Source organism: Gigantopelta aegis, chromosome 3 (genome assembly GCF_016097555.1).
Source record: "Gigantopelta aegis isolate Gae_Host chromosome 3, Gae_host_genome, whole genome shotgun sequence".
Taxonomy (NCBI): Eukaryota; Metazoa; Mollusca; class Gastropoda; order Neomphalida; family Peltospiridae; genus Gigantopelta; species Gigantopelta aegis.
Genome location: NC_054701.1, coordinates 68,080,979 through 68,105,978, shown reverse-complemented (window position 1 = coordinate 68,105,978; position 25,000 = coordinate 68,080,979). Strand labels below are relative to the sequence as shown.

Below are 25,000 nucleotides of genomic sequence, written 5' to 3'. Positions count from 1 at the left end.
CATCATACACTAACCAGTGATTCCCAAATACCAAATCAAATCTATGCACTGTTCTATCTTTGAGAAAATTAATATACTTTCAATCAGTATACCCCGTAACTCAATGTTAACGTTTAAGCCCAGTTCTCACTTGAACGATTTTTCGTACAACTGCGGTGCGACTAAAAGATTGTACAGCCGTGCGATTCCCGTACGAATTACCTAGCGCCCCCCCCCCCCCCCCCCCCACCGCGCAGTCTCACTTGTGCAACTGCCATGCGACTGCCTTTCTGCACCGGGCTCGCATACGCTCGCATGAGATTTGCACAGGTTGCACGACAGTTGCACGGAAGTCTGATGGATGTCGCACGGGAGTCGCAGGGGGTCCGCTGGGAGTCGCACATCTCGGCTCCCTTAAGACTCACGTACGACTCCCGTGCGACCTATCATACTGCCGTGCGACTGCTGTGCAACCTCTATGCGACCAATGCGAACTGTGCGAACCTAGTGATAGCCGTACGATAATTTTAAACATTTGAAAAATGTCGCACCGGCATGCGACATGTCCGAAATACACACGACACCCCTACAACGTGTGCGAATCATCAACATACTGCCGTGCGACTCCCGCACGCCCTGTACGATTTGGTGGTCGCACGGAATTCGCATAGAAAATCGTTCAAGTGAGAACGGGGTTTTAGGAATAATCTGGCTGGGTCCTGGCATGATCATTCACTTTAATAATAAGCACGTGAACATTTTCCAGCTCTGATGGCTCGTGTCAGCTTTGGTTTCCTTAGAGTTTGAGTCCTTGGGAAGAGTACCTGAACCTTTGTTAAATACAAGCAGTGGCATAGACGGGAGGGGGGGGGGGGGGGGGCACGGAATCCATAATATTAAAATCTCCACCATCTCCATCTTGTGTATGGCAAGTCCTAATAGGGAAACTGTACCTTATTTGGGTCCCTTCTTTCACCGCTTCTGCTTCAGTCCATGCTTTCTCCTTCAGATCCAAGTCATTCCATAGTCTCAGAACACCGTCCTCGCCCAAAGTAACCAACAGATTGAAATCTGACGTGGCAGCAAACACGACATTGTTTGAATGTTTTGCAATACTTCTTCTATAGTTCTCATCATTTAGACCCCTCACAACGACATTCTGCTTAGACGGGAAGAGGACATATCTGCCATCTCCAGTAACACAATATGCGGTCGGGGAATCATCAGCATAACCTCTGAAACGTCTTTTCTCCTCCAGATTTTCAGCATCCAGAAACAGAATTTCGTTTTCGTGCATGTTGGCCACAATGATAGTCATCCCATCTGATGTGAATGTCATACACTGTATCTGATAGCCGAGAGCATCTGGGTTGTTTGGAATGTTGAAGATTGGAAATACACGCCGCGTTCGAGCAAGCTTATCCCTGATGGAAAATGATCTCAAATAAAAGTGAGCTTCATCTGTTACTGCCATAAATCTGGAACTTCCTAGAAAAATATAAATATAAATTTAATTGGTACTAGTATCTTAGAAAAATAATGTAACTGTGTTGCTAAAAGTTTAATAATTAAGAAAGCTGCTCATAAATAAAATATGGGTTAAAATGCATAATAATACAAACGGTTGTTGGGAATACTATTATGTTTTGGATAAACTCGTATTATTTAGTATAAATATAATGGCTAAAAAGAAATATTGTAACTTGGAATATCGAAACCTCATATATATCTGAATACTTGATTTTTATGTCAAATCTGATCATATAAATATATGCATTCAAACTGACTTTAGCTAGAACTCAAAACATGTCATTGGTGAACAAAATGACCTCCACTCAAAGACATTCTTTAAATGAGCACGAATAATGTGACAACAATGTCATTTTACTATATTATGACAATCAAATAATTGTTTCTCACATTTAGTACCTTAGGAAACATTTCTGAACACTTCTACATCCTCTGAATTTAAAAATGTGAGACAAGAAACACATTCCTTTCCTTTAATATCAAGACTGACCTGCGCACAGGGATTCAAGTCCCAAACGTCCTCTTTCTAGACTGCCTATATCTCTGTTTTGAGACTTCTTGAGTGTTTTTGCATTGTAGAGATTCCAAACAGAATTGCTGAAGACACCAATATACGCATTGCTGACTAGTTCGTTGCCCTGTGCATCCCCACCAACACACACGGCTGGGTCATCCAGATGGTTTTCTTGAAAGGAAAACGTCTCAACGTTACGTCCCGTGTTAACGTCATAAAGTAAAAGGTTAGCTTCTGTTACCACGACAACGATCTGGTCATTGTAGGCAAGGAGGCACTTGTTTGGTTTTGGTGTGTTATGATCAAAGGCATCAAGAGGAACGTCAACAGACCTCACAAGTTGGCCACGCCTGATGTCCCAGACCTTTAACTGACCATCGCAGCAAACTGTAATAGTAAAATGTATTAAAAAAGTAAAATGTGTTAAAAAACTATTGGAATTGTTTTCCTGAACTGCAATGACTCATGTTAGTCGTAGACAGTGTAAAATATTTTTGGCTGTTTTAAAAGTTAAATAATACATTTTACAAACTCAGGACTGTCCCTTTAAATAACTAATTTCGTAATGGATGATATCTGGGAGTCTCATAATTTCAAAGATTCAGCTACGTATTCAGGTAAACACAAAGACACTCGAGTCAAACATTAACTTTATCAAACTAGTCTTTGGAATGGTAGTCCTCTTACAAAGGAAGACGTATCATCCTGAGGAATAACAGTTCTAGAGACAAGACACTTGGCGGCAATGATTCATGGAACCTTACCAAAACATCCTTGTACAGAGATATGATTTTGAATACTATACGTCAATAGCTGTGTCAATTGGATTAATATAAATGGGAAATGATAAACAATCTCACACCAGTGTATCACTCACATGTTATGGCTGTATCTCCAGATTTTGACAAGTCAAAACCGACCACTTGAGATGTGTGTGCTGGAAGAGAGTGCGTTAGACCCATCTCTGAGACTTCAAGTTGGGTGTCACTGGATACCAACACCGGGAACGGAGCTTTGTGACATTTCTCCAGAAGATCCTTCAGCTTTGTTGATGCCTACAATATAAATCAAACACAAACTGACGGGATAGAAAGTGAGTGAAACAAAAATACCACACAGGGTCTCACTGATGTGGAAGCAATCACGACTTCGCCTAAAACGTCCTTTCGGTTCTGCCTTATGCAGAGATACCATTTTGATGACTTAATGTGGTTTTGTCATACAGATTTACATGTATGTCATCTGGATTGTGGACAATAGGAACTTCATTCGTATCTCAGCACCTATTCCTGTCCAAAGTGCACTGGTAAGCTCACGGGATAGGAAGTGAAGTGAAGTGAAGTGAAGGACTTTACGTGCACATTCAGAGCAAGCTGTTGTAGCGCACACCTATACTGGGCACAGGGACCGGCCTTGGCCGGATCTTGCCTGTCCAGGACAGGCAAAAGGATGGGGGGGGGGGGGAGGGTCTTAGAGAAGGGACGCCTGCACTGGCAAATGCAAGGGAGCACCAGAAGTCCAAATATTGGTGACAGGCGGAGTGTATTTGGTGCTATGGAATTTTGAATGTCCCGTAGGATTATGTCAAAAGAGAAAGAGGTGCGCGTTTTCATGAAGGAAATTTAGCGCAATTTTGATGGTCGTTCTAATTGAAACAGTGAGGAGAGCTAATAGGTTTCGCTTTTAGTATTCCGAGAGTAGCTCTTTCGGGATAGGTGTAAGGTACACAATTTGTACTGATCATTGTAACATATCAATGAATATTTATAAAACTATCAAAGACATCGATAGTGTAGTGGTTATACTAAGTATTGGGGTTTGCATCCCTGTTCCGGCTCCCATGCATGGTCTATGTTTTAAGAACTCATTTGGAAGCTAAAAGGCAACTGCACTGACATTTCTCTCATTGTGAATAAATGTTAACCACTGTCCTTCACAGACAGCACAAAATATCGATATATATATATATATATATATATATATATACCCAGGATAGTGTGCGTGTACCTGACTGACTATAAGCATGGACATCAAGTTAAAACGAAATAAATGCAATCACATGTCTGAGACTGTTAAGATAATTGGCAGAAGTAACCAATATGGTGGAGGAGATACTTATATTTGATTGTTTAGATTATCCATACTTTTTACATTTATCCGAAGTGTTTCTGGTCATCCAGGTTTTTGTAATACCCCGAAATAAATTTTCTCATAATTCTTAAAACGCACGTGCGTCTGAGAAGAAACGGTTATCGTGTCAAACTTTAATCTATTTTTAGACGTTATATCCCCGTTTAAAGCTCAGAGACTTTAGTTTCACTCTATTATATCTTCATATAAATGTGTTACAGGTTTGTAGATTAACCGAACTTAGTGTCCATTTCCATCATTTTCATTATCATTTTCACGTGCTAAAACCAGGGTCTGCTTCTTTAACTGGATATTAACAAAACGTCAAGCACATGAGAGTTTGTCAAACATGCCTGGAAATAAATCATGATTGTCGCCATACACATCAACATCGTCATCATTGTATTCATCATCATCATCATCATCATCATTATAAATATGAACATATATGACAAACCAGTAGACATGGAAGAGTAAAGAAATGGTAATTTCGCTGTGGTTAGGAGTTGTTTCATTCAGAGTTTTTAAGTTAAAAAAGAAAACAAGAAAAGTTAATTTTAAAAAGTACCCCTCCACGTTCCAAATATGAATAAGACATGTAGATTATTAATATATTGATTTCGTAAGTCAACAGTTATTAAAAGTTTGTTTGTTTAACGACACCACTAGAACACATTGATTTATTAATCATCAACTATTGGATGTCAAACATTTGGTAATTTTCACATAAGTCTTAGGGACGAAACCCACTACATTTTCCATTGGTAGCAAGGGATCTTTTATATGCACTTACAGGATAGCACATACCATGACATTTCACATACCAGTCGTTGTGCACTGAATGGAACGAGAAATGGCTCAACTGGGATCGATCCTAGACCGACCGCGCACCAGGCGACCACTTTTCTACTGGGCTACGTCCCTTCATATGTCAAGGGAACATAGGGACCTTTACCGTATCATTTCTACTGCGCTACGTCATTTCATATGTCAAGGGAACATAGGGACCTTTACCGTATCATTTCTACTGCGTTATGTCCCTTCATATGTCAAGGGAACATAGGGACCTTTACCGTATCATTTCTACTGCGCTACATCGCCTTCATATGTCAAGGGAACATAGGGACCTTTACCGTATTATTTCCGTCAGACAAACGCAGACGTGCGATTAGTTGAGCCGGCAGCTGATTGGAGTCGTTCTGCAGCGCTCTCTGCGACACCTGGAGCACCAGTTTAATTTGCTTGAAATCCTCCTCATTTTTAAATTTTTCAACAGCATCCACAAAATCGTCCAGCAGAAATCTGGAATGTAAAATACAGAAAAACATCATAGCATAATCTCGCAAAGTCATACAAGAATTGTCTGAAAAATTAAGTGGCACTTCACACATTGAATTAAAGCTGAACTATCACCTCCCCATCGTTCAAAATATTTTACTAACGCAAACAATATTCAATAAACTTGTGTGTGCTTGCTGTTGGTGAATATCGTTTTGTTAAAATGATGACATTGTAACCATTGTTTTTAGTGCTTTTGGTGTATTGATAATGCTAATAACATATTTCAGTGTGACAACCCCTTATACTGAAGATAGCAGCCAACATAGACTGAACAATGGTGCATCAAGTGAAGAAATGTAAATTGGGTGATCTATTCTAAATGCTTAAAGGGACATTCCTGAGTTTACTGCATTGTAAGATGTTTCCGACTAATAAAATATTTCTACGATTAAACTTACATATTAAATATATTTTCTTGTTTAGAATATCAGTGTCTTTATATTCAATGTGTTTCTGGTCGTCTTAATATTTGTAAGAAGTCCAAACTGGATTTTGTCTTCAAATAATTTCGTATGTACCCAAAAAATTTTTTTTTAGGAAATAAAATGAAATTTAACCTAATACAAATATTAGAACGATCATAAACACGTTTAACATGCAGCCACTAATATTTTATGCAGAAAAATATATTTGATAAGTAATTACAATCGTTAAAAAGTCTCTGTTTGTTGATAACATCTTAAACATTGCAGCAAACTCAGGAAATAAATATTTTTAAGTATTCTAACGATGGGTCTTTCAAGCCTTCTGACAACCTTCTGGGTTGGTCACTACAATGGATTCTACTTTAGTTACAGGACATACCTGATGCCAACATGTTCCAACTTGGCCAGTAGGAAATCCAGGTTGCACAAACATTCGGAGGCCAATTTCTCCGAATCTCCGGTAGCTATGAGACACCAAGGAAGATTGTTCACTTTTCTAAAGTTACATTTGTCGTCAAAAAACAATGGTTGTTCTGCCACCTTACGTTTTGCCGCGACATCTTCGACAGAACCCTCCTTATTCTTTTTCTTGTACGGCTTTTTGTTGTCACCTAAAGAAGAAATAAAATAATTCACATCTTCAATGGAACACACGACGAATAAGGGACTCTAGGGTAAGAGAAATGTGCTGCTTAGAAGAAACAATCTGTGTTCTGTCATTAAGCATTTATATGCATCCATGTGTAACGTTGTTATATTTGTTCCAAACAGTTTATAATCATACAATTATATCAGACTTTTACCAGTGAGGTTTTCACACATTTCCATTTCTCGCTCCAGCCAGTGCAGCACGACTGGTACATCAAAGGCCGTGGTATGTGCTATCCTGTCTATGGGATGGTGCATATAAAAGATCCCTTGCTGCTAATCGAAAAGAGTAGCCCATGAAGTGGTGACAGCGGGTTTCCTCCCTCAATATCTGTGTGGCCCTTAACCATATGTCCGACGCCATATAACCGTAAATAAAATGTGTTGAGTGCGTCGTTAAATGAAACACTTCCTTCCTTCACACATTTCCATAAAATCAGACCAGCCTATTATTAAAGAATTTGTATCAGATCTTACCGAGTACAAACACAATATGTACAAACTTCTTGCGAAATGTATACAACATTTTTGACAGAGAATGCTCTAAGGTTCATTTTATTGAATTTTAAGTTCACTTTGAATAATTTTATAAGAGGTGAAGGGAACGCGTGAAATAAGTGAGGCTCATGAATAAATGGGACCATCCACCCAGACGAACTGCACCGGCCTCACTAAAGTAGTGGTTAAGCCAACATGCGTAAAGTTGATAGGAACTGGGTTCGCATCCCAGGCCCGTAGCCAGGATTTTTAAAGGGTGGGGAGGGGGTCGTTTAGGCTTATGGTGAGGCCTCACACGATGGTGCTTCGCGAGTTGCTTAGGGGAATCCGGGGGCATATTACCCCCCCCCCCCCCCCCCCCCCCCTCAGCTAGCTACGGGCCTGCATCCAGTTATCGGCTCCTACGTAGAATGATTTTAACGTCTCCATGTCAAGATGCTTTTGGCATACAAATTCTTTTTATTGCTTTAAAGGAACTATCCTGAGTTTTCAGCTCTAGCAAGACTTCTGTTTGTACCCCCTACCCCCCCCCCCCCCAAAAACAAAAAAATAAACAAACACACCGGGTTTTTTCCTGTTTTTAAAACATATGTTACCTTTAAATAGAAAGTATTACACGAATAATTACATGTAGAATAACCTTTAGCAAAATTATTGAAATTTCCTTTGGCCGTTTGAAAAAATAATAAATTTATATGTATGAATTTATCTTAGACAAAAATCGATTTTGCGAATCTACTAAACAATACGATGTCCAGAAATGCATTGGTTATAGAAATATTTATATTTTAATCAAGAAAATGTAAGTAAATTGTAATTTTAATTACGTAAAAATATTTTATTTGACGTAACCCAGTGGTAAAGCGCTTGCTCGATGCGCGGTCGGTTTAGGATTGATCCCTGTCGGTGGGCACATTGGGCTATTTCTCGTTCCAGCCAGTGTACCACGACTGGTATATCAAAGATCAAAGATATGTACTACCCTGTCTGTGGGATGGTGCATATAAAAGAACCCTTGCTGCTAATCGAAAAGAATAGCCCATGAAGTGGCGACAGCGGGTTTCCTCTTTCAATATCTGTGTGGTCCTTAACCATATGTCTGACGCTATATAACCGTAAATAAAATGTGCTGAGTGCGTCGATAAATAAAACATTTCTTTCTTTCTTTATTAAAATGGCATTACCACTACACAGATTGTTCTCCCTGTATCCCATTGAATTACCTTCCCGGGGGGGGGGGGGGGGGGGGGGGGGAGGAGGCAAAAGCAAAAATTAGACAATGACAAAGGATCAAACTTGATACATTTATATGAAAGGTATAACTGATAAGTAATTTGGGCTAATAGTTATCTTGCTGGGCTGATGTAATTTTGCAAACCCACTAGCCCCGTGGCTAGTGACTTTTCAAAACACTTGCCTAGCCCTGCAGATTGTCTTCGGTAATTAGATGAAATCTGACAGTATTCACTGTTTGAATCTTAATTAGACATAAGTATAAGACGAAGTTAAAATGAAATGATCTCCAGCTGTCGTCTGATAGTCTATGCCAGCTCAAATTGTTGTATAATGTATTTGAAATTCATACCTGCCCAAGTCCCAGCAAAGAAGTCTGCGAGTCCTTGGTAAATGCCTTGTCTGAAATTTTCGTCACTGCAATATCTCTTTTGCGACACCTCTCTGAAGTGGTGGTGATTCCACAGCATTACTGGAGTTCCTTCCACTTCCCTCTGGGCTGTTATGATGCAAACATTATTGATATAAAATGTGGAGGTTTTTTTTGGGTTAAAAAACAAAATATTACAAGTGTAGCACACAACATTGCATTATGTCATTATAGTTATCATGATCAAAACCGTATCTCCGCACAAGTCGCAAGCGGGTTAGCAAGGTTGTGATTGTGTGCACTACTCGCTGTCAGGTGCTTCGTGTTCAGGAGGACTGCCACACATCATAACACTACATCCTTTCGCCGTCTTTAAGAAGACTACCACCCCAAACCTGCACCTGAGAGAGAGAGAGAGAGAGAGAGAGAGAGAGAGAGAGAGAGAGAGAGAGAGAGAGAGAGAGAGAGAGAGAGAGACAGAGAGAGAGAGAGAGAGAGAGATATGATGATGATGATGATGATGATGATGATGCATTCATGAATGACGATGATATCAGATGTTCACAAAATGTTTAAATTTCATCAGTTTCGTCAACTAGACATGCTTCATAACTTAGGGTACAAAATCTTTATTTCAGGCCATTCGTAACCCTATCTGGATGTACTCTTTGCAGTGGTTGACCCGAGAAGATGTAGTTGACCTTGTATGCTATATTTTGTGAAAATTGAGATACAAAAGCCACTTTCTGGGTACAATAGACGATTACTAAATTCATTTACAAAATGTTTCTGAGTACTAAACTACCTACCAATATAGCGATCTAGCTCACTGCGCAGGCGAACAAGAATTAAAGGTGGAAGTCTTCGAACTGGAGGTTCCCAGTAGACATACAACTCGTCCAGGACTTCATCCACGCAAGACAATATGTCCTCCAGCTCTGACTCACTGAGTCCTCTTTTCGCTAAATAACAAAACATTTAAACAAGACTTACATTTACATTAAAAATGCATACCCCAAAAATCCCCATAAAAAACAACACAAAAAAACAACAACCAACCAAATACCAAAAACAAACCAAGAAGCAGAACAGCGATATCGAGTCTTATCCGTCTGGTTATAAAGGGCATTTTATAGCTAGAAAATGGCACCTTGTAATACAGTCAAAACTGTCTTAAGCGGTCACACAAGGCAGCAGATAAAGGTGGCCGCTGATTACAGGTTGCCACATACAGAGCCTTCAAAACATTTGTTTTTTCTTGTTTTACCGTCTGTACTTCTAATTAATGGATGTGTGCGTCACAGTTGACTATAAATTAACTTTTGACATGCTATTAAATGGATTAATTATTGGAATGTATTAAATTAACCATTCTCAACACGTTTGGCTGTATTTTTATTCTTTTTCAGGGGAACTGCTGCCTACCATGCCTCTGTCCCTGCTCTTGTCTCCGCCCCCGATAGATACATACCAAGCGTAAGATATCCCAATGCATGAGCAACAAGTTTGCGACCGTGTGTTTGTTCTATATGCGAAAAAAAGGCTCCAATGGCTTCCTCTATCGTATGCTGCAGGACGCTTTCTCGGACTGGCATGTAGCTGGTCCATTTGTAGACCTCGTCGAATGTCAATCTCAAAAACAGAGGCAAACAACAAGCGTCCAAAGCCGTTTTCATGATCTTCATTTGTATATCGGTTAACGTGCGTTTCCCTGAAAACCATTCCTCGAACGTTTTGGTAGCATCTTCAAGGGTGAAGGCTTTAATTTCTATTAGAGGCGACTTGCCGAGCGATGTCTACAGAAAAAAAGACAAAGTACCGATATTACGAAGCCTGGTTTTCATAGACGCATGTGATCAAACATTGTATATGAATGCAGTAAATTATGTAAAAGTATGTAAAAAAAATCGTCTTAAAGGGACATTCCTGAGTTTTAAGATGTTCGACTAACAGAGACTTTTTAACGATTGTAATTACATATCAAATACATTTTTCTGCATAAAATATTAGTGGCTGTATATTAAATGTGTCTCTGATCGTTCTAATAGTTGTACGAGGTTAAATTTCATTTTATTTCTTATTGTATTAGTCGGAAACATCTAACAATGCAGCAAACAGACTAACATCAAAGGAACAGGTTAGAAATATATATGTAGTTACACGCGTGTAAGACAAAAATAGGCTTTGTAAATTCGGTCCATTAAAGGGACATTCCTGAGTTTGATGCATTGTAAGATGTTTCCGACTAATACTTTACTAATACTATTTCTACGATTAAACTTACATATTAAATATATTTTCTTGTTTAGAATATCAGTGTGTGTATATTCAATGTGTTTCTGGTCGTCTTAATATTTGTAAAAAGCCCAAACTGAATTTTGTCTTAAAATATTTTAAGAAATAAAATGAAATTTAACTTAATACAACTATTAGAACGATCGAAAACACATTTAATATACAACCACTAATATTTTATGCAGAAAAATATATTTGATATGTAATTAAAATCGTTAAAAAGTCTTTGTTAGTCGATAACATCTTAAAACTTGCAGCAAACTCAGGGATGTCCCTTTAGTATGAATGGCCCAAAGAAATCTACATGCATTTACAAACACATACATACATGTGTATTTGCATGTTTGTGTACATGTATTTGTATGCGCGCGCGTGAACAAACACACATCATATGTATATGCAAAATTACATGCATCCATTATGTATTACAGAAAAGATCAGAAACAAGTGTGGGAAGTTTTTGTGTTATGCAAATTAAGCCAGCATATTTATAATATACGGGTGCCGTGGTGGACACTGAAAGATATATCTTCCTGTGCCAAACCCCATGTCTTTAAACACGTAATCATGTAACCATACCTTTAGCTTGGGAAAGATGCTGTCAGCGGTCGTTGTTGATATCACCATCTTTACGTTGTCCCCAAGTGGGTCGGGGATCCATTTAAAGTTCATGGCCTCCTCCAGAGGGTCCAGTTGCTCAAACGAGTCGAGAAATATAAACAGTTTCTTGTCTGGTGTTGCAGACTTTATGCTTTGCTTGAACGCTTCACACAACTTGTCATATTCCTGTAAACAAGTGAAGAAATGAGTGTCTAAACCCATCTGTTTATTTAGTAACAAAGGACGTATACTGCCAAATATATTTTTAGATATCATATAATTGAACTATGATAACCTTTAACAGGTTAAGATATACTTTCAAATTTTCTAAACTTAAAAGGTATTTTTCACTCCCTTCTTCGACCCAGGCTAATGACACAATACATGAGTTAAGAGATTTAAAGTTACAACACGATATAAACTAAAACAACAATTTTAAGGTTTACTTTGAAGTAATGCCACTAAAAATGTGATCAAATCAATTACTAAATGCTAACACAACTAAACGTTTAAACAAAACACGTGTATATATCGTCTTTGAAGAAACAAATGGCCTTAGTTCAACATGACTAAACAAAGAAAGAAAGAAAGAAGTGTTTTATTTAACGACGCACTCAACACATTTTATTTACGGTTATATGGCGTCAGACATATGGTTAAGAACCACACAGATTTTGAGAGGAAACCCGCTGTCGCCACTACATGGGCTACTCTTCCGATTAGCAGCAAGGGATCTTTTATTTGCGCTTCCCACACGCAGGATAGCACAAACCATGGCCTTTGTTGAACCAGTTATGGATCACTGGTCGGTGCAAGTGGTTTACACCTACCCATTGAGCCTTGCGGAGCACTCATTCAGGGTTTGGAGTCGGTATTTGGATTAAAAATCCCATGCCTCGACTGGGATCCGAACCCAGTACCTACCAGCCTGTAGACCGATGGCCTGCCACGACGCCACCGAGGCCGGTATTGACTAAACAAAGCATCATGTCTTAGGAATGCTGATATGGCAAATACTGTTTTTATTTAATATCAGTTAGATCAATACCAAGAGTTAAAGGAACGTCTTCCTTCCTAAGTTTTGCCGTGTAACTGCAAGTAAGCTAAACTGTATAATGTATTGCAACTGGTCATGTATATATATATATATATATCTGTGTGTGTGTGTGTGTGTGTGTGTGTGTGTGTGTGTGCGTGCGTGTGCGTGTGTATGTATGTATGTATGTATGTATGTATGTATATGTATATAAAAAGAAATACTCAAGATTGCAGTTTTGAGTGGTAATTATCATTTATTTATGACATACATATTTATGATAAAACCAACCGTTGGAATATCCATGCTTTTACCATACGCCTGACAGACTTGACGAATAATACTAGCCAACAAAGTGCCAACTCGGGAACTTTCTGGTGTAGCACCAACAAATCTGAACAAAAAACCATTAAACCATTTTTTAAATACAGCCAGACCTGTCTACAGTTTGGAAATCAAGGTACAATAGATTTATTTGCAATAAATAGTAAGAGAATGAAACACAATTTATACTGTCATGGAAAAGAAAAATCATCTATATTGTGCACAGTTAGAGTAACATTAATTACGGTATGCAGGGCCATAGATATGATTTTTTGGGGGGTGGGGTGGGGGTGGGCAGATGAATTATTTGAAGGAACGAACATGGAAAGCGCAAGTCACTAGGGGGTCCTCTTGAAATTTTAAAATCTAGAGGCTCTGAAATACCATTTTACAGCCATTTCAGGGAGATTACATACTTAAAACGTCAATATCAATAATCAGTCCCTTGCACCCCCTACCCCCGTACCCACCCCCACCCCATCCATTAGCTACGGCCCTGGTATGTATAGTAAAACCATATTATGTATCATGTAATGAATCTGCCAGTCAATGACATAATTAAAGATGCAATATGAGAATTCACTGACCATTATATTGTGGTGTGCCCTATGGTGTCAGAAGTGAGATGTTTTGCTGTTGTGGTTTGCTACATGATGTCAGAAATGGGATACTTTTCTTTCTTTGGCGTCTCATTTACCTTGTGATAATAACAGCAGTTTCTCCGAACCACGACCAGCATTCTTTGGTTAGTGCGGCCATTAGCGAGGTCTTACCACTGCCAGAGACACCATGCACCAATATGGTTCGGTTTACGTCACGGACACACTTTTTCAGTTTCTAAAGAATAAAAATAAAACATTGAGAACAGGATCCCATAAAAACGATTGTTTTAGTCCAGAAATTCTGTAATTACTAATATAATGCTTTATTTATTTATTTATTTATTTACTTATTTATCAGAGATTCTTTCATAAAAGTCATTACATTTTCTAAATTTAAAAATAGAAACTTTCAGCTAGTACAAACCTTCCCCAAGAATTTCTAAAGCTCTTAAATTTTCAATATATTTTCTGGGTTAGCCTGACTCAAACCTCTCCTAAAACTTTCACTTGCTACAGTACAGATCCGCTTCCTATACAATTCACTGCATTTGCTCTGATAGGGATATAGGGGTGGAGAGGTGTGGTTTAACATGAAGTTGGCTTAACTATTTAGCTGAAGTCATATTACAAGTTATACAAGTAATTGTCCTATTAGATGTCTTGGTATACCTTCAACTCTTTGGCCCTTCCATAGAAGTCACGACATTTTTCCTGGCAAAGTCTGGTGTGTTGTGCGATTTCTTCCAGCAGTTTGTCACCAAGTTCTTTGACTTTGCTACCCTTCAGAGCCTCTTTAAACTGTTTCATGACTTTCTCTTCAAATTCAAAGCAGAATTCTCCCAAGTATTCCTTGTGTTCATCATAGGCGATTGGATCGATGGCTAAAAGATAATTAAATTGAACAATAGCATTAAAGGCGCAGACGCTAGTTTTAACCCGTAAAAAATGGACACTAAGTTTAGTTAATTTACAAACCTGTAACTCATTTGGATAAAGTTACAATAGAGTGAAAGAAGAGTCTGTGATGTTAGTTAATTTACAAACCTGCAACTCATTTGGATAAAGTTACAATAGAGTGAAAGAAGAGTCTGTGATGTTAAAACGGGAAATATCCTTAAAAATAGACTAGAACTCGAATCAATAAACCGCTACTTCTCAGACGCACATACGTTTTTAAAAATATGAAAAAAGCTGTTGGGTGGGGGTTGTTAGTATTAAAAACACCAGGATGACCAGAAACACTTCGGTTCTACGTAAATGAATAATCTAAACAATAAAATAAAAGTAATGTTTGATTTCATTGATCATAAACGGCTCAAATATTTACAAATATGCTGTAGTGTTTACAAACTAGGATATGTCCTTTTAACTGATGAACTTCCCAAAGCTGCATAGAATATTTTCAATCCGTAAACATTTACAACAGAGCAATGGCCAGTTCTGTTTCGTGCTAATGGCGTGTCATTCTTCACTTTCAGAAAACTGATCACGCTTACTTAAGTCACACACATGTACATTGTTTGGTCAATATACAGCTTTGAGATGTGATGGGGTGCTAGCCAGTTCTCGATATGAGCAGGTGTGTAATTTCTAATATGATATGTATACACAAAAACGTAACTACGTTGATTAATGAGGTTGTCTCAAGAATCCTAAACATGTCTCCATAAGCTAATGGGACGACACTTTACCGGGGCTGGGTCACGGTGGTGGATTTCTCCTAAATTTACATATGAGCGAGGCAGGATATGTTCCACTTTCATGCACACCTAATACCATCACTGGTTTAACACCAAAACTGTCTAAACTTGTATTGAGCTCTTTCTTGAGCAGGTCTAGATGTGTTGCAACTGTTCCGGTGAGGGTTTCCGATTCTTTAACAAGTGAGCTCTCAGGGTATGTAACGCACAGGTGTATCGGTAGGTATCGACGAATCATTGGCCTTACAAAAGACAACAGTCATTGCTAGATCAGTTATATCTGTTAAAAATGTATTTAGCTATTAACAGCTCAAGTAAATTTTATAAGTACTGTTGACTTATGATTCAGCTCCAACTCTGTTAAAACATGAGAAGAGATTAACTTCACTATTAAAAGTTCCACTTTAAACTCGACCGGGAGTTATTTATTTTAGGGCTACATTAAAAGAGTAGATGTGTTAGTGTTATGCATTAATAAATTACCGGTATGTTATAATATGGTTAGCAGTCACTACAGTTTTAATAATTACTTACCTTCAGGTTTCCACGATATGGAGAATGGAATGACGTTCTCTTTGGGAAGTTTCTCTGTGAGCTCGTCCACTAGATGGGTCATCAGTTTCTTGTTCCTCTCTGCCCAGTCGGAGCCATCAATACTGTCTAAAGAGAAAACGAAAGGGGCACTTTTTTAATTATGGCTATTTGTTGTCTTAACATATGGATATAATGAATATATTAACACTTGGTCTTGAGAGAGAGAGAGAGAGAGAGAGAGAGAGAGAGAGAGAGAGAGAGAGAGAGAGAGAGAGAGAGAGAGAGAGAGAGATTGTGTGTGTTTTGTGCGTATGCATACTTGAGTGAGTGTGTGTGGGTTCTTTTTTGTCCAAGATGATTTATGCATGGTCTTCTCCTGCTAACCAAATAAATCGGCAGTAGTTATACGGAATGGTACCTTGGCTTGCGAATATGAACCTAAACATAACACTGGGTTGTATTTTTCGTGAGTGGCAAATGTTCCCTGTCTATTTATAGCCATGCGTGTTACCAATACGTTACCAATATATTTATTTTTATGCTTTTTTCCCACTTCCTCTTCCAGTCCCTTGATTTGTCTCTTTAGCCAGAGACATGTATCAGCACGTTTGTCATTCTCCAGGATTCCTTGCTGAATTTCAAACTCTGTCACTACAAAAGATGAAGAAAGCAAATAAATATTCAAATTTAAAATAAAGGTAATACTGACAGAGCATGAACTTTATATTTTTAAGATTAACTAATTACATATGGCTAAGGACCACAGTCGCCGCTAGTCCATAGGCTATTCTTTTCGAGCAGCAAGGGATATTTTAAATGGACCAACCCACAGACAGGATAGTACATTACCACGGTCTTTGTTACAGGGCCGCAGCTAGCGTAAAAGTAATAGAAACATAAAGAAAATCGTCTTCTTAACCATTTGAGAAGTTTTAAGTATGCGCAGAATTCATCTGCCCCCACCCCCAACACCCCAAAAACAAAAAACAACAACATCCTAACTACAGCCCATGTCTTACACAAATTGTGGGGCACTTGTTGGAACGAAAAACAGTACCAATGGGTTGATCCCAATAAAGGAGAAGAAGGAATGAAAAAGGTTTCTTACCCCCGATTATGAAACGCTCGTCTTGAAAAGCCTGTTTGGCTGCATCAATGAGAATATTAACTATCCTATCGCATGTCTTGTTCCAGTTCCTTTTTGTTCCCTTGTAGACATCTTTATCACTGGACATAAAGTCTGGGAAATACGTGCTGATTGCCTGGAGAACGTAGTGGGGCGGCGTAGAATTCTCATCCAGAATATACCATCTTAAAATGCAGAAAACACGATATTGTAAAGATAGCAACTGAGTTTTGAGATGACTATTGTTACAGACTACGGGAAAGTGTCTCTCTCTCTCTCTCTCTCTCTCTCTCTCTCTCTCTCTCTCTCTCTCTCACCTATCCTCCCTATCACTCCCTACCGCTCTCTCGCTGTCCCTCCCGGCCTCTTAATTTATTTATTACTTAATTAATGTAATGACTTTTGGGTCACACATTACGGCCCAAATCATATATCTCTGCCCGTTGTCTGTGTATCAGTCTGTCTGTCATTATGTTCTCATGTTTTCATTCATACATCTATGATATCGCGGCTTGGCCAATTAAAAAACAACAACAACATTTTGTCATTTATATTAGAGTTTAGAGTTGAAAATGGGCAGAATTTTGAAAATAGCAATTAGTAAAAAAGTTAATAGATTAAATTTTAAATCTGCTCGGCCGAATATTTATATAATTTGAAGCATTTTAGAAGGACAGTCCAAAATTATTAAATAAGAGAAAGAAGAGAGACTATTTAATAATAATAAAAAACAGTAATTTCAACATAAACTTTTGAACACCGTTTGGGTGCACAGCTTATAGGGACAAGATGGGTTGCATCCCATCAAGAAAACCCCTAGATTGATAGTCGATAGACGTTGAAGGTGTAGTGCTGTGCTGAAATACAGATCTTGAGAAGCTGGATCCATCTGAACGAGAGAGAGTATCAGACTAGGGTATAGTCCAGTCGTCATGGGTTGGTATAGTGGTGCGGACGGGCCCGACTCCGGAGGATACGAGATGGTATCACTATAAAGCAAAGTAAAGTCTAGAAAAGAGTAGTAGGGGCCGACCCCGCTTCTTGTTTCTTCTTAGAGTGGGGCGGTCAATCTTCCAGTGCTGTGCTGCTAGGACAGGCTCGGACATGTAGAGACTAAACGCGAACAACCGTGGCGTTCTGCAGAATGGCCGTCATACGAGTCACGAAAAAACAAGTCAACATAGTCAGACGGAGAAATGACGTGGAGGCGAGGAACCTGGTGGTGCAGACTGTCAAAACGAGAAGCGTTCCAGCGTTCAATCAGTTCCAATGGCCGCATACATCCCAGTAGAAAACTTCATTTCGCTGACAAAAACAACGAAATGAAGGATCCCCAAGTCGAGCACACGAAAGCACGTGCAGTGTGCACCAGCGAAACAAACACGTATTACCGCGTGGAGCTCCAGACTGGGAATTTTCGTCTTGAAACGAATTTTATATAAAATTTTATATTGAAATTAGTTTCCGGCATACTTCGTAATTCACCCGAATCATTTCGTATACCCTCGGCATAATCCCGAATGTTTTCAAATTCTTTTCAAATAACTGGCATGATTTTGCAAGTAAGGTTTTGATTGGTCGAATGAAAGGTCAACTGGACATAATCTCCAACGGGCTGCTGTTAGATCCACATGTAATAGTGGAGATAATTTTAATTTGATTGCCGTGTTTATAAAACTTTTAGCGTCCAGACTCAATCTCAATTTGTATGGCGTTATCATGGCATTAGTGTCTCAGACACTATTAGTCTCGAGTCTAGACTCTAAACGTTTTATAAGCACCAGGCCTGACTGAATGCTCCGGGGTGATGACCTAGACACTAATGTCACATCGTCCAATGAACTTGGTAAAACCAAACCTGACTGTTCAGTAAGATTATGAGATATACGTTAACTCTGCAGGCACGAATACGCCGTAAAGTTTATATACATATGTAACAAAAACCACACACAGAGACAGCCAGCCAGACATACATACATACATACATACATACATACATACATACATACATACATCCATCCATCCATCCATCCATCCATCCATCCATCCATCCATCCATCCACACACACACACACACACACACACACACATATATATATATATATATATATATATATATATATATATATATATATATATATATATATATATATATATATATATATATATACACACACACTTAACAACAAAAAAACCGCCAATATTAATTTAGGTTTCTTCAAATGATTTATAATTATTCAATTTGAATCTTATTATTTTGTGTGTCTATTGAAATTTTGATAGTATATTTACCGAATTAATTTTATCATGAATTTCCTCTGTTGTTCGGTATGAAATAAAATACTCGTGTCCCGTTAGATACCATGCATCTTACTTACAACTCATTGCTTAAACCCATACCCAACTAGCTTTCAACACATTTTAAACCAACTCGTTGAAAGATAAAATGCTATCTAAGTAACGGTCACTCGTATATTAAAGGAAGGAAATGGTTTATTTAACGACGCACTCAACACATTTTATGGCGTCGGATATATGATTAAGGACCATATATTGAGATAGGAAACCTGCTGTCGCCACTTCATGGGCTACTCTTTTCGATTAGCAGCAAGGGATCTTTTATATGCACCATCACATAGACCGGATAGCACATACCACGGCATTTGATGACCCAGTCGTGGTGCACTGGCTGGAGCGAGAAATAGTCCAATGGGCCCACTGACGAGGATCGATCCCAAACCGACCGCGCATCAAGCAAGCATTTTACCACTGGGCTACGTCTCGCACTCCTCGTATATTATTATCAATATATCACATACTCACTTCTTGATGAGATCCAAGTCAGATTCTGATGAGTTCTCACTTTTTTCTGAGGAAATAAACTCTGCAAGTTTCTCAAACTTGGTCTTTTCGATTATTCTTGGATACGCAAAGTAACCATACTTGTGTGACAGTAAAGTCTAAATGAAAATAAAGTCGCAACATAAGCAGTGACATGCAACAGATACAAATATACAAAGATACAAATATACAAATGCGTAGGAATATTTATTTTAGTTCAAGTAGTATATGCATGTACATGTAGTGATATTAATATTATTATATAACATTTAGTGAAATATCTTAAAATATCAGTGAAATAAAAGTGTTATAAGTCATTCAGTGACGATAACACATTTCAGAGTGAAAATTTCACTATTTCACTATTAAATGTGTTATCGTCACTGTAGAAAGTGTTATCTTCACTGTAAGAAAGCCCGAACTATTTTACTGCGAGCATTTTAATAATAAAAGTAAATTGCTAAAAGTTATATAATAAATAGAAAATTTCGTGGGGTTTTTTGTTGTTGTTTTTTTGTTGTTGGAGGGGGGGGGGGGGGGGTCAAATATGATTTATATCTCATCGCGTGAAGATTGCAATCATATCACACTCGTCGCGCAAGCGCAACTCGTGAGATATGATTACAAACTTCACTCGATGAGATATGATTACAAACTTCACTCGATGAGATATGATTACAAACTTCACTCGATGAGATATGATTACAAACTTCACTCGATGAGATATGACAAAAAACATGAAATATCCTCTATTTACAATACAGGTTTGTGGCCACTGGAAGGTGGCGATAAATTGGGTGACTATTCTATGCCCGAAAACAAATATACATGTATGTCCATATATAAATACAAAAGACACGTGCGTGCGCAGGAGAGGGTCAAGATTGGCGACCAACGTGTATGGGAGAGGACTCTAGTCATGCTACCCCCGAAAATATATTTAGAAAAAAAGAAAATGTGCTGGTATTTTACAGTAATCAATACTGTTTGACTCCAATCTTAAAATTAATGCTTGAACTTTTTTTTTTTTCAGTTTCCTGAAAATACGCGCGCATGAGTGCGTGTATGCGTGTGTGTGTGTGTGTGTGCGTACGTGCGTGTGTGTGTGTGTGTGTGTGTGTGTGTGTAACAAATCGAGAAGAAAATATATCTGATCATTATAATAAATAAACAAAATACAAACCACAAAATTGGGCCCAGTAGACAACTTTTGGCATTGTTCTATCTCATTAATGCACATTTCACCAGTCATGTGACTGTTATCAATGGACTGGACCACACCCCATCGCATATCCACCAACTGAAATTCGTATCCTTTTGCTTTACATTTTTTCTTCATCCGCGTATAGGCATCGTCAAGTAAGAGATCTCTTTCATTCTTGGTGTCTGAAATGAAAACAAATTGCGTAGATATTGATATTATACAGCAGTGAAGTGGAGTGGGTGGTGGGGTAGTGTTTAGGGAAAAGTAGACTTTTAATAATCTTGAGAAATAATTCAGTCTCACAAACACACTAGGCTAGTTTACACACTGGTGTTTAGTACAGTGACCCATAGTGATGGACGTCAATTTACTAATTTTAATATAGGTTACAAACAACATCTTTTTACCCCAAAAAATATCAGAATTAGGCTACAAAAGTAACACACATAATTTTGGTAAATCCCTTTAAAAAATATTCAATGATTCGTCTGAGAAGCAATGGTTATCGAGACAAGCTATTTTTAGACGGCATTTCCCTGTTTAAACATCACAGACTTTACCTTCCCTCTGTTATAACCTTATCCAAATGTTGCAGGTTTGTAGATTAACTAAACTCAAGTGTTCACTTTTTTACGAGCTGAAACTATGGTCTGCTATGTACACGACATTTATTAAGAACCGGTTTTCTCCTTACAGTTAATTAATTTTTTAAATATTAATATTTAAAAACAAATCAAAACAAATGTTCATATTCCTACCAGTGAATGTCTTGTCTGTGAGAAAATTAATATGAGAGATCCATTGCTGCTAATGAAAACAATGTAAAGGGTTTTCTCTTAGACTGCGGGTACAAATATAAATAATGTTTTACATCCAACAGCCGATGATTAATAAATCAATGTGTTCAAACTGTTCAAACAAACCAAACTGTAACCTACCCGTGAATGTGCTGCTGAGAAAGACTCGAACAATCTTTGCTGTTCTGGGACACTGGACATTCACGTTTCCTCTAAGAAGGTTCAATTTTAAATCCTCAATGGTTTGGACTTTAACTGTTCCACCGTCATGACGTGGATCACTTAGTGGTATACATGGAATACTAGACTCGTCCACTGATTTAGCTATAGTATCCTGATTATTGACAGTCTGACTTGGATTCTTGTCAGAACTTTCTTGTCCAGATTTAGCTATAGTATCCCGACCATTAACAGTCTGTCCTTGATTCTTGTCAAGACTTTCTTGTTCGGCTTTAGCTATAGTATCCTGCTCATTGACAGTCTGTCCTGGATTCTTATCAAGACTTTCTTGTCCGGATTTAGCTATAGTATCCTGCTCATTGACAGTCTGTCCTGGATTCTTGTCGAGAATTTCTTGTCCGGAACGTTGAATGGGCGAACCTCTACCTAACTCGGCCCATGTGGACTCATTGGTATTTATGATATCCTTTTCTTCTATCACATTCTTTTCTGAAGCACTGTTCTGAGCCTGACTCTGTTCAAAATCACCATCTCTGTTCTCTGAACCATCCTTGGTTTTTGCTTTGTGGTGCATCATTCCATCCACGTTGGCTTCATCCAGGTTGTCATCAGCTTCCCTGTGTGTATGGACAGCTGAAGTAGATCCTGGTCCAGATTCAAACCCCTTAATATTATCTGGTTCATCACTGCACTTTTCACACCTTGATAAGTCAACTTCGGAATTGATTTGGGATATTGAAGAATGTGCCTGTTCTGAATCTATTGCAGTCGATTTAATTTCGCCGACTTGGTGTATTTCCCGCATGTCGTCTCCTACAACTTCGGAATTTGTCTTGGCAGTTTCGTAAGTTTCTAGTCCAGTACCAATGTTACCGGGTTCTTTATGGGAATCGATGTTATCTTTACTTGTAGGACTGGATTTTACGTTTTTAGGCAATTCTTCTCTTGTTGGTGTTGAAGATCTAAAATGATGAAAAAAGGTTTATTAATCCTGCGTTTAGCAGTCACTTATGGATGCATAATTACTAAATTAGTGGCCTACTAGAACAGGTGACTATGTAATAAGTTACATTTTGTACTGTACACACGTGTTATTTGATTTTGTTGAATTGTAAGTTACCATCTTCAAATTATAGGTGGCCGTTTGACAGTGTATGCACCTTACATCGGCATAGTTATTACACGTATACGGAAATCCGAAGGCGCAAAATGCTGGTTTATATATATGAGAGAGAGAGAGAGAGAGAGAGAGAGAGAGAGAGAGAGAGAGAGAGAGAGAGAGAGAGGGGGGGGGGGGGGGGAGGGAGGGAGACATACAGACAGGAAAAGAGACGGAGAGAGAGAAAGGCGGAGAGAGACAAACAGAGACAGAGAGGCAGGTGTTGGCGACAGTAAACCAGGACAACTACTTCAGCTATTCCGCCCTCTCGACGTCTGCGCTAATACATTGTGTAGTGTACAGTACTACACTATATATATATATATATATATATATATATATATATATATATATGTGTGTGTGTGTATATATATATATATATATATATATATATATATATATATATATATATATATATATATATATATATATATATATATATATATATACTACTGTTTTGTGATGCACATTACAATATAATGTACATGTACTATTCAATGATCGCAAGCACTGTATACTGTTCTCTGATTGGACTTTTTACCGTTTCAACCAGTTCCTCACGACTAATACATCAAAGGGCGTGGTATGTTCTGTCCTGCATGTGAAAAGATTCCTTGTCGCTAATGGAAACAAATGTAACGGTTTTCTTTAGGAGTGTATGTCAAAATTCTAAAAATCTAATAGCGCCGTTGATTAATACAAAAAAGTGTTCTGATGGTAACGATATTACAGGCCGTAGCTAGGATTTTATTTATTTATTTTATTTCTTTACTTTTTTTATTTTATTATTATTATTATTATTAATATTATTATTTTTATTTTTTTATTTTATTATTATTATTTTTTTTTTTGGGGGGGGGGGGGGTAGATGAATTCTGCGAATACCTAAAACACCTCAAACGGTTAACAAGAGGATTTTTTTTAAGGGTCTATTATGTTTATTATGTTTACGTGTTACGGGCTCCGCGCTTCAGGGGGCCTAGCGGTGATGTGTACATTCATTGTTCCCAGGTCATTTTCCCCTGTTGTAAAATATATATCCTAGGAAGGGGACCCCGCTGTTATTTGTTCTTAAACCGGTGTGGCATGACATATGGCCCGCCGTGACATACGGCGCGGTGAATACATTTGACCAATTAGAACTCAGCTAAGAAATTACGTCACAGGTTTTCCCAACCTGTCAATTTCGGCGTGACAAATGGCCCGGTCTTGCGGATTTGTTGTGATTTTATCGAAATTAGGTAACAAAGAAATCAAAGTTGTTATATTTCGTTATTACTTCATTATGCTCCATATATAAATATATCAGAGGAAAAGCAGCTCTATACAGTTTAGAGTTTATATATTGTTGAAATACTTTTTGAAGTGTTGTTTACATTACGTTTCTATTCACTTCAGGAAGTTACTGCTCGAAAGAAACTGTGACTGTGAGCTTTACTGATTGGCTTTGCAATGTGTGTCTTAATTATATTTTTCTAAGTTGTTAAACAGCAAAATATTGATGTTATAACATGAAGCTTAGCTACTCGGGCTCCAATCCAAGCCAAGATGATTTGAGAGGACAAATTCAGGGAGAAACTCAAACTGCTCGAAAGAAACTGAGCTTTATTGATTGGCTTTGCAGTATGGTCTTACTTATATTTCTATAAGTTGTTAATCCACAAAGTCTTGTTTATTATAACACAAAGCTTAGCTACTCCATCTCCAATCTAAGATGGTTTCAGAGGACAAATTCAGGAAATAATCATTGTAAATCAAAGGAAAATACTGTAGCGAGATATAAAGGGTGTAGTCTTTTTATCCTTTGTCATAAATATGTTTTTATTGGGTGAAGTTAAAAACGAAATTCATTTAATTTTAGGCAAACTATAGTTAGAGATAATCCATTAATCTCCTAGTGATTTCACTGCAATTAAATTGACTGGCCATCCAAA

At 38.0% G+C, this 25,000-nt stretch overlaps 2 protein-coding genes across 2 annotated transcripts in view; both read right to left on the bottom strand.

Moving 5' to 3' along the window:
- LOC121368881 overlaps positions 1-13,736 on the bottom strand; it is a 30,980-nt gene extending 17,244 nt beyond the window's left edge. The window contains exons 1-11 of the mRNA XM_041493639.1: positions 13,621-13,736; positions 12,891-12,993; positions 11,543-11,749; positions 10,140-10,464; positions 9,478-9,630; positions 8,651-8,797; positions 6,299-6,530; positions 5,287-5,455; positions 2,901-3,078; positions 2,000-2,410; positions 933-1,467 (exon numbers count right to left, since the gene is read on the bottom strand). Of these exons, the coding sequence (XP_041349573.1) occupies positions 933-1,467; positions 2,000-2,410; positions 2,901-3,078; positions 5,287-5,455; positions 6,299-6,530; positions 8,651-8,797; positions 9,478-9,630; positions 10,140-10,464; positions 11,543-11,749; positions 12,891-12,993; positions 13,621-13,682 (2,522 nt within the window). The 5' untranslated portion in view covers positions 13,683-13,736. The remainder of the gene's footprint in view (positions 1-932; positions 1,468-1,999; positions 2,411-2,900; positions 3,079-5,286; positions 5,456-6,298; positions 6,531-8,650; positions 8,798-9,477; positions 9,631-10,139; positions 10,465-11,542; positions 11,750-12,890; positions 12,994-13,620) is intronic.
- A 440-nt stretch (positions 13,737-14,176) lies between these two features.
- The window catches only part of LOC121368798, a 12,198-nt gene continuing 1,374 nt past the window's right edge, over positions 14,177-25,000 (bottom strand). The window contains exons 2-8 of the mRNA XM_041493546.1: positions 21,869-22,869; positions 20,910-21,112; positions 19,709-19,845; positions 16,868-17,070; positions 16,282-16,410; positions 15,760-15,885; positions 14,177-14,406 (exon numbers count right to left, since the gene is read on the bottom strand). Coding sequence (XP_041349480.1) covers positions 14,177-14,406; positions 15,760-15,885; positions 16,282-16,410; positions 16,868-17,070; positions 19,709-19,845; positions 20,910-21,112; positions 21,869-22,869 — 2,029 coding nt within the window. The remainder of the gene's footprint in view (positions 14,407-15,759; positions 15,886-16,281; positions 16,411-16,867; positions 17,071-19,708; positions 19,846-20,909; positions 21,113-21,868; positions 22,870-25,000) is intronic.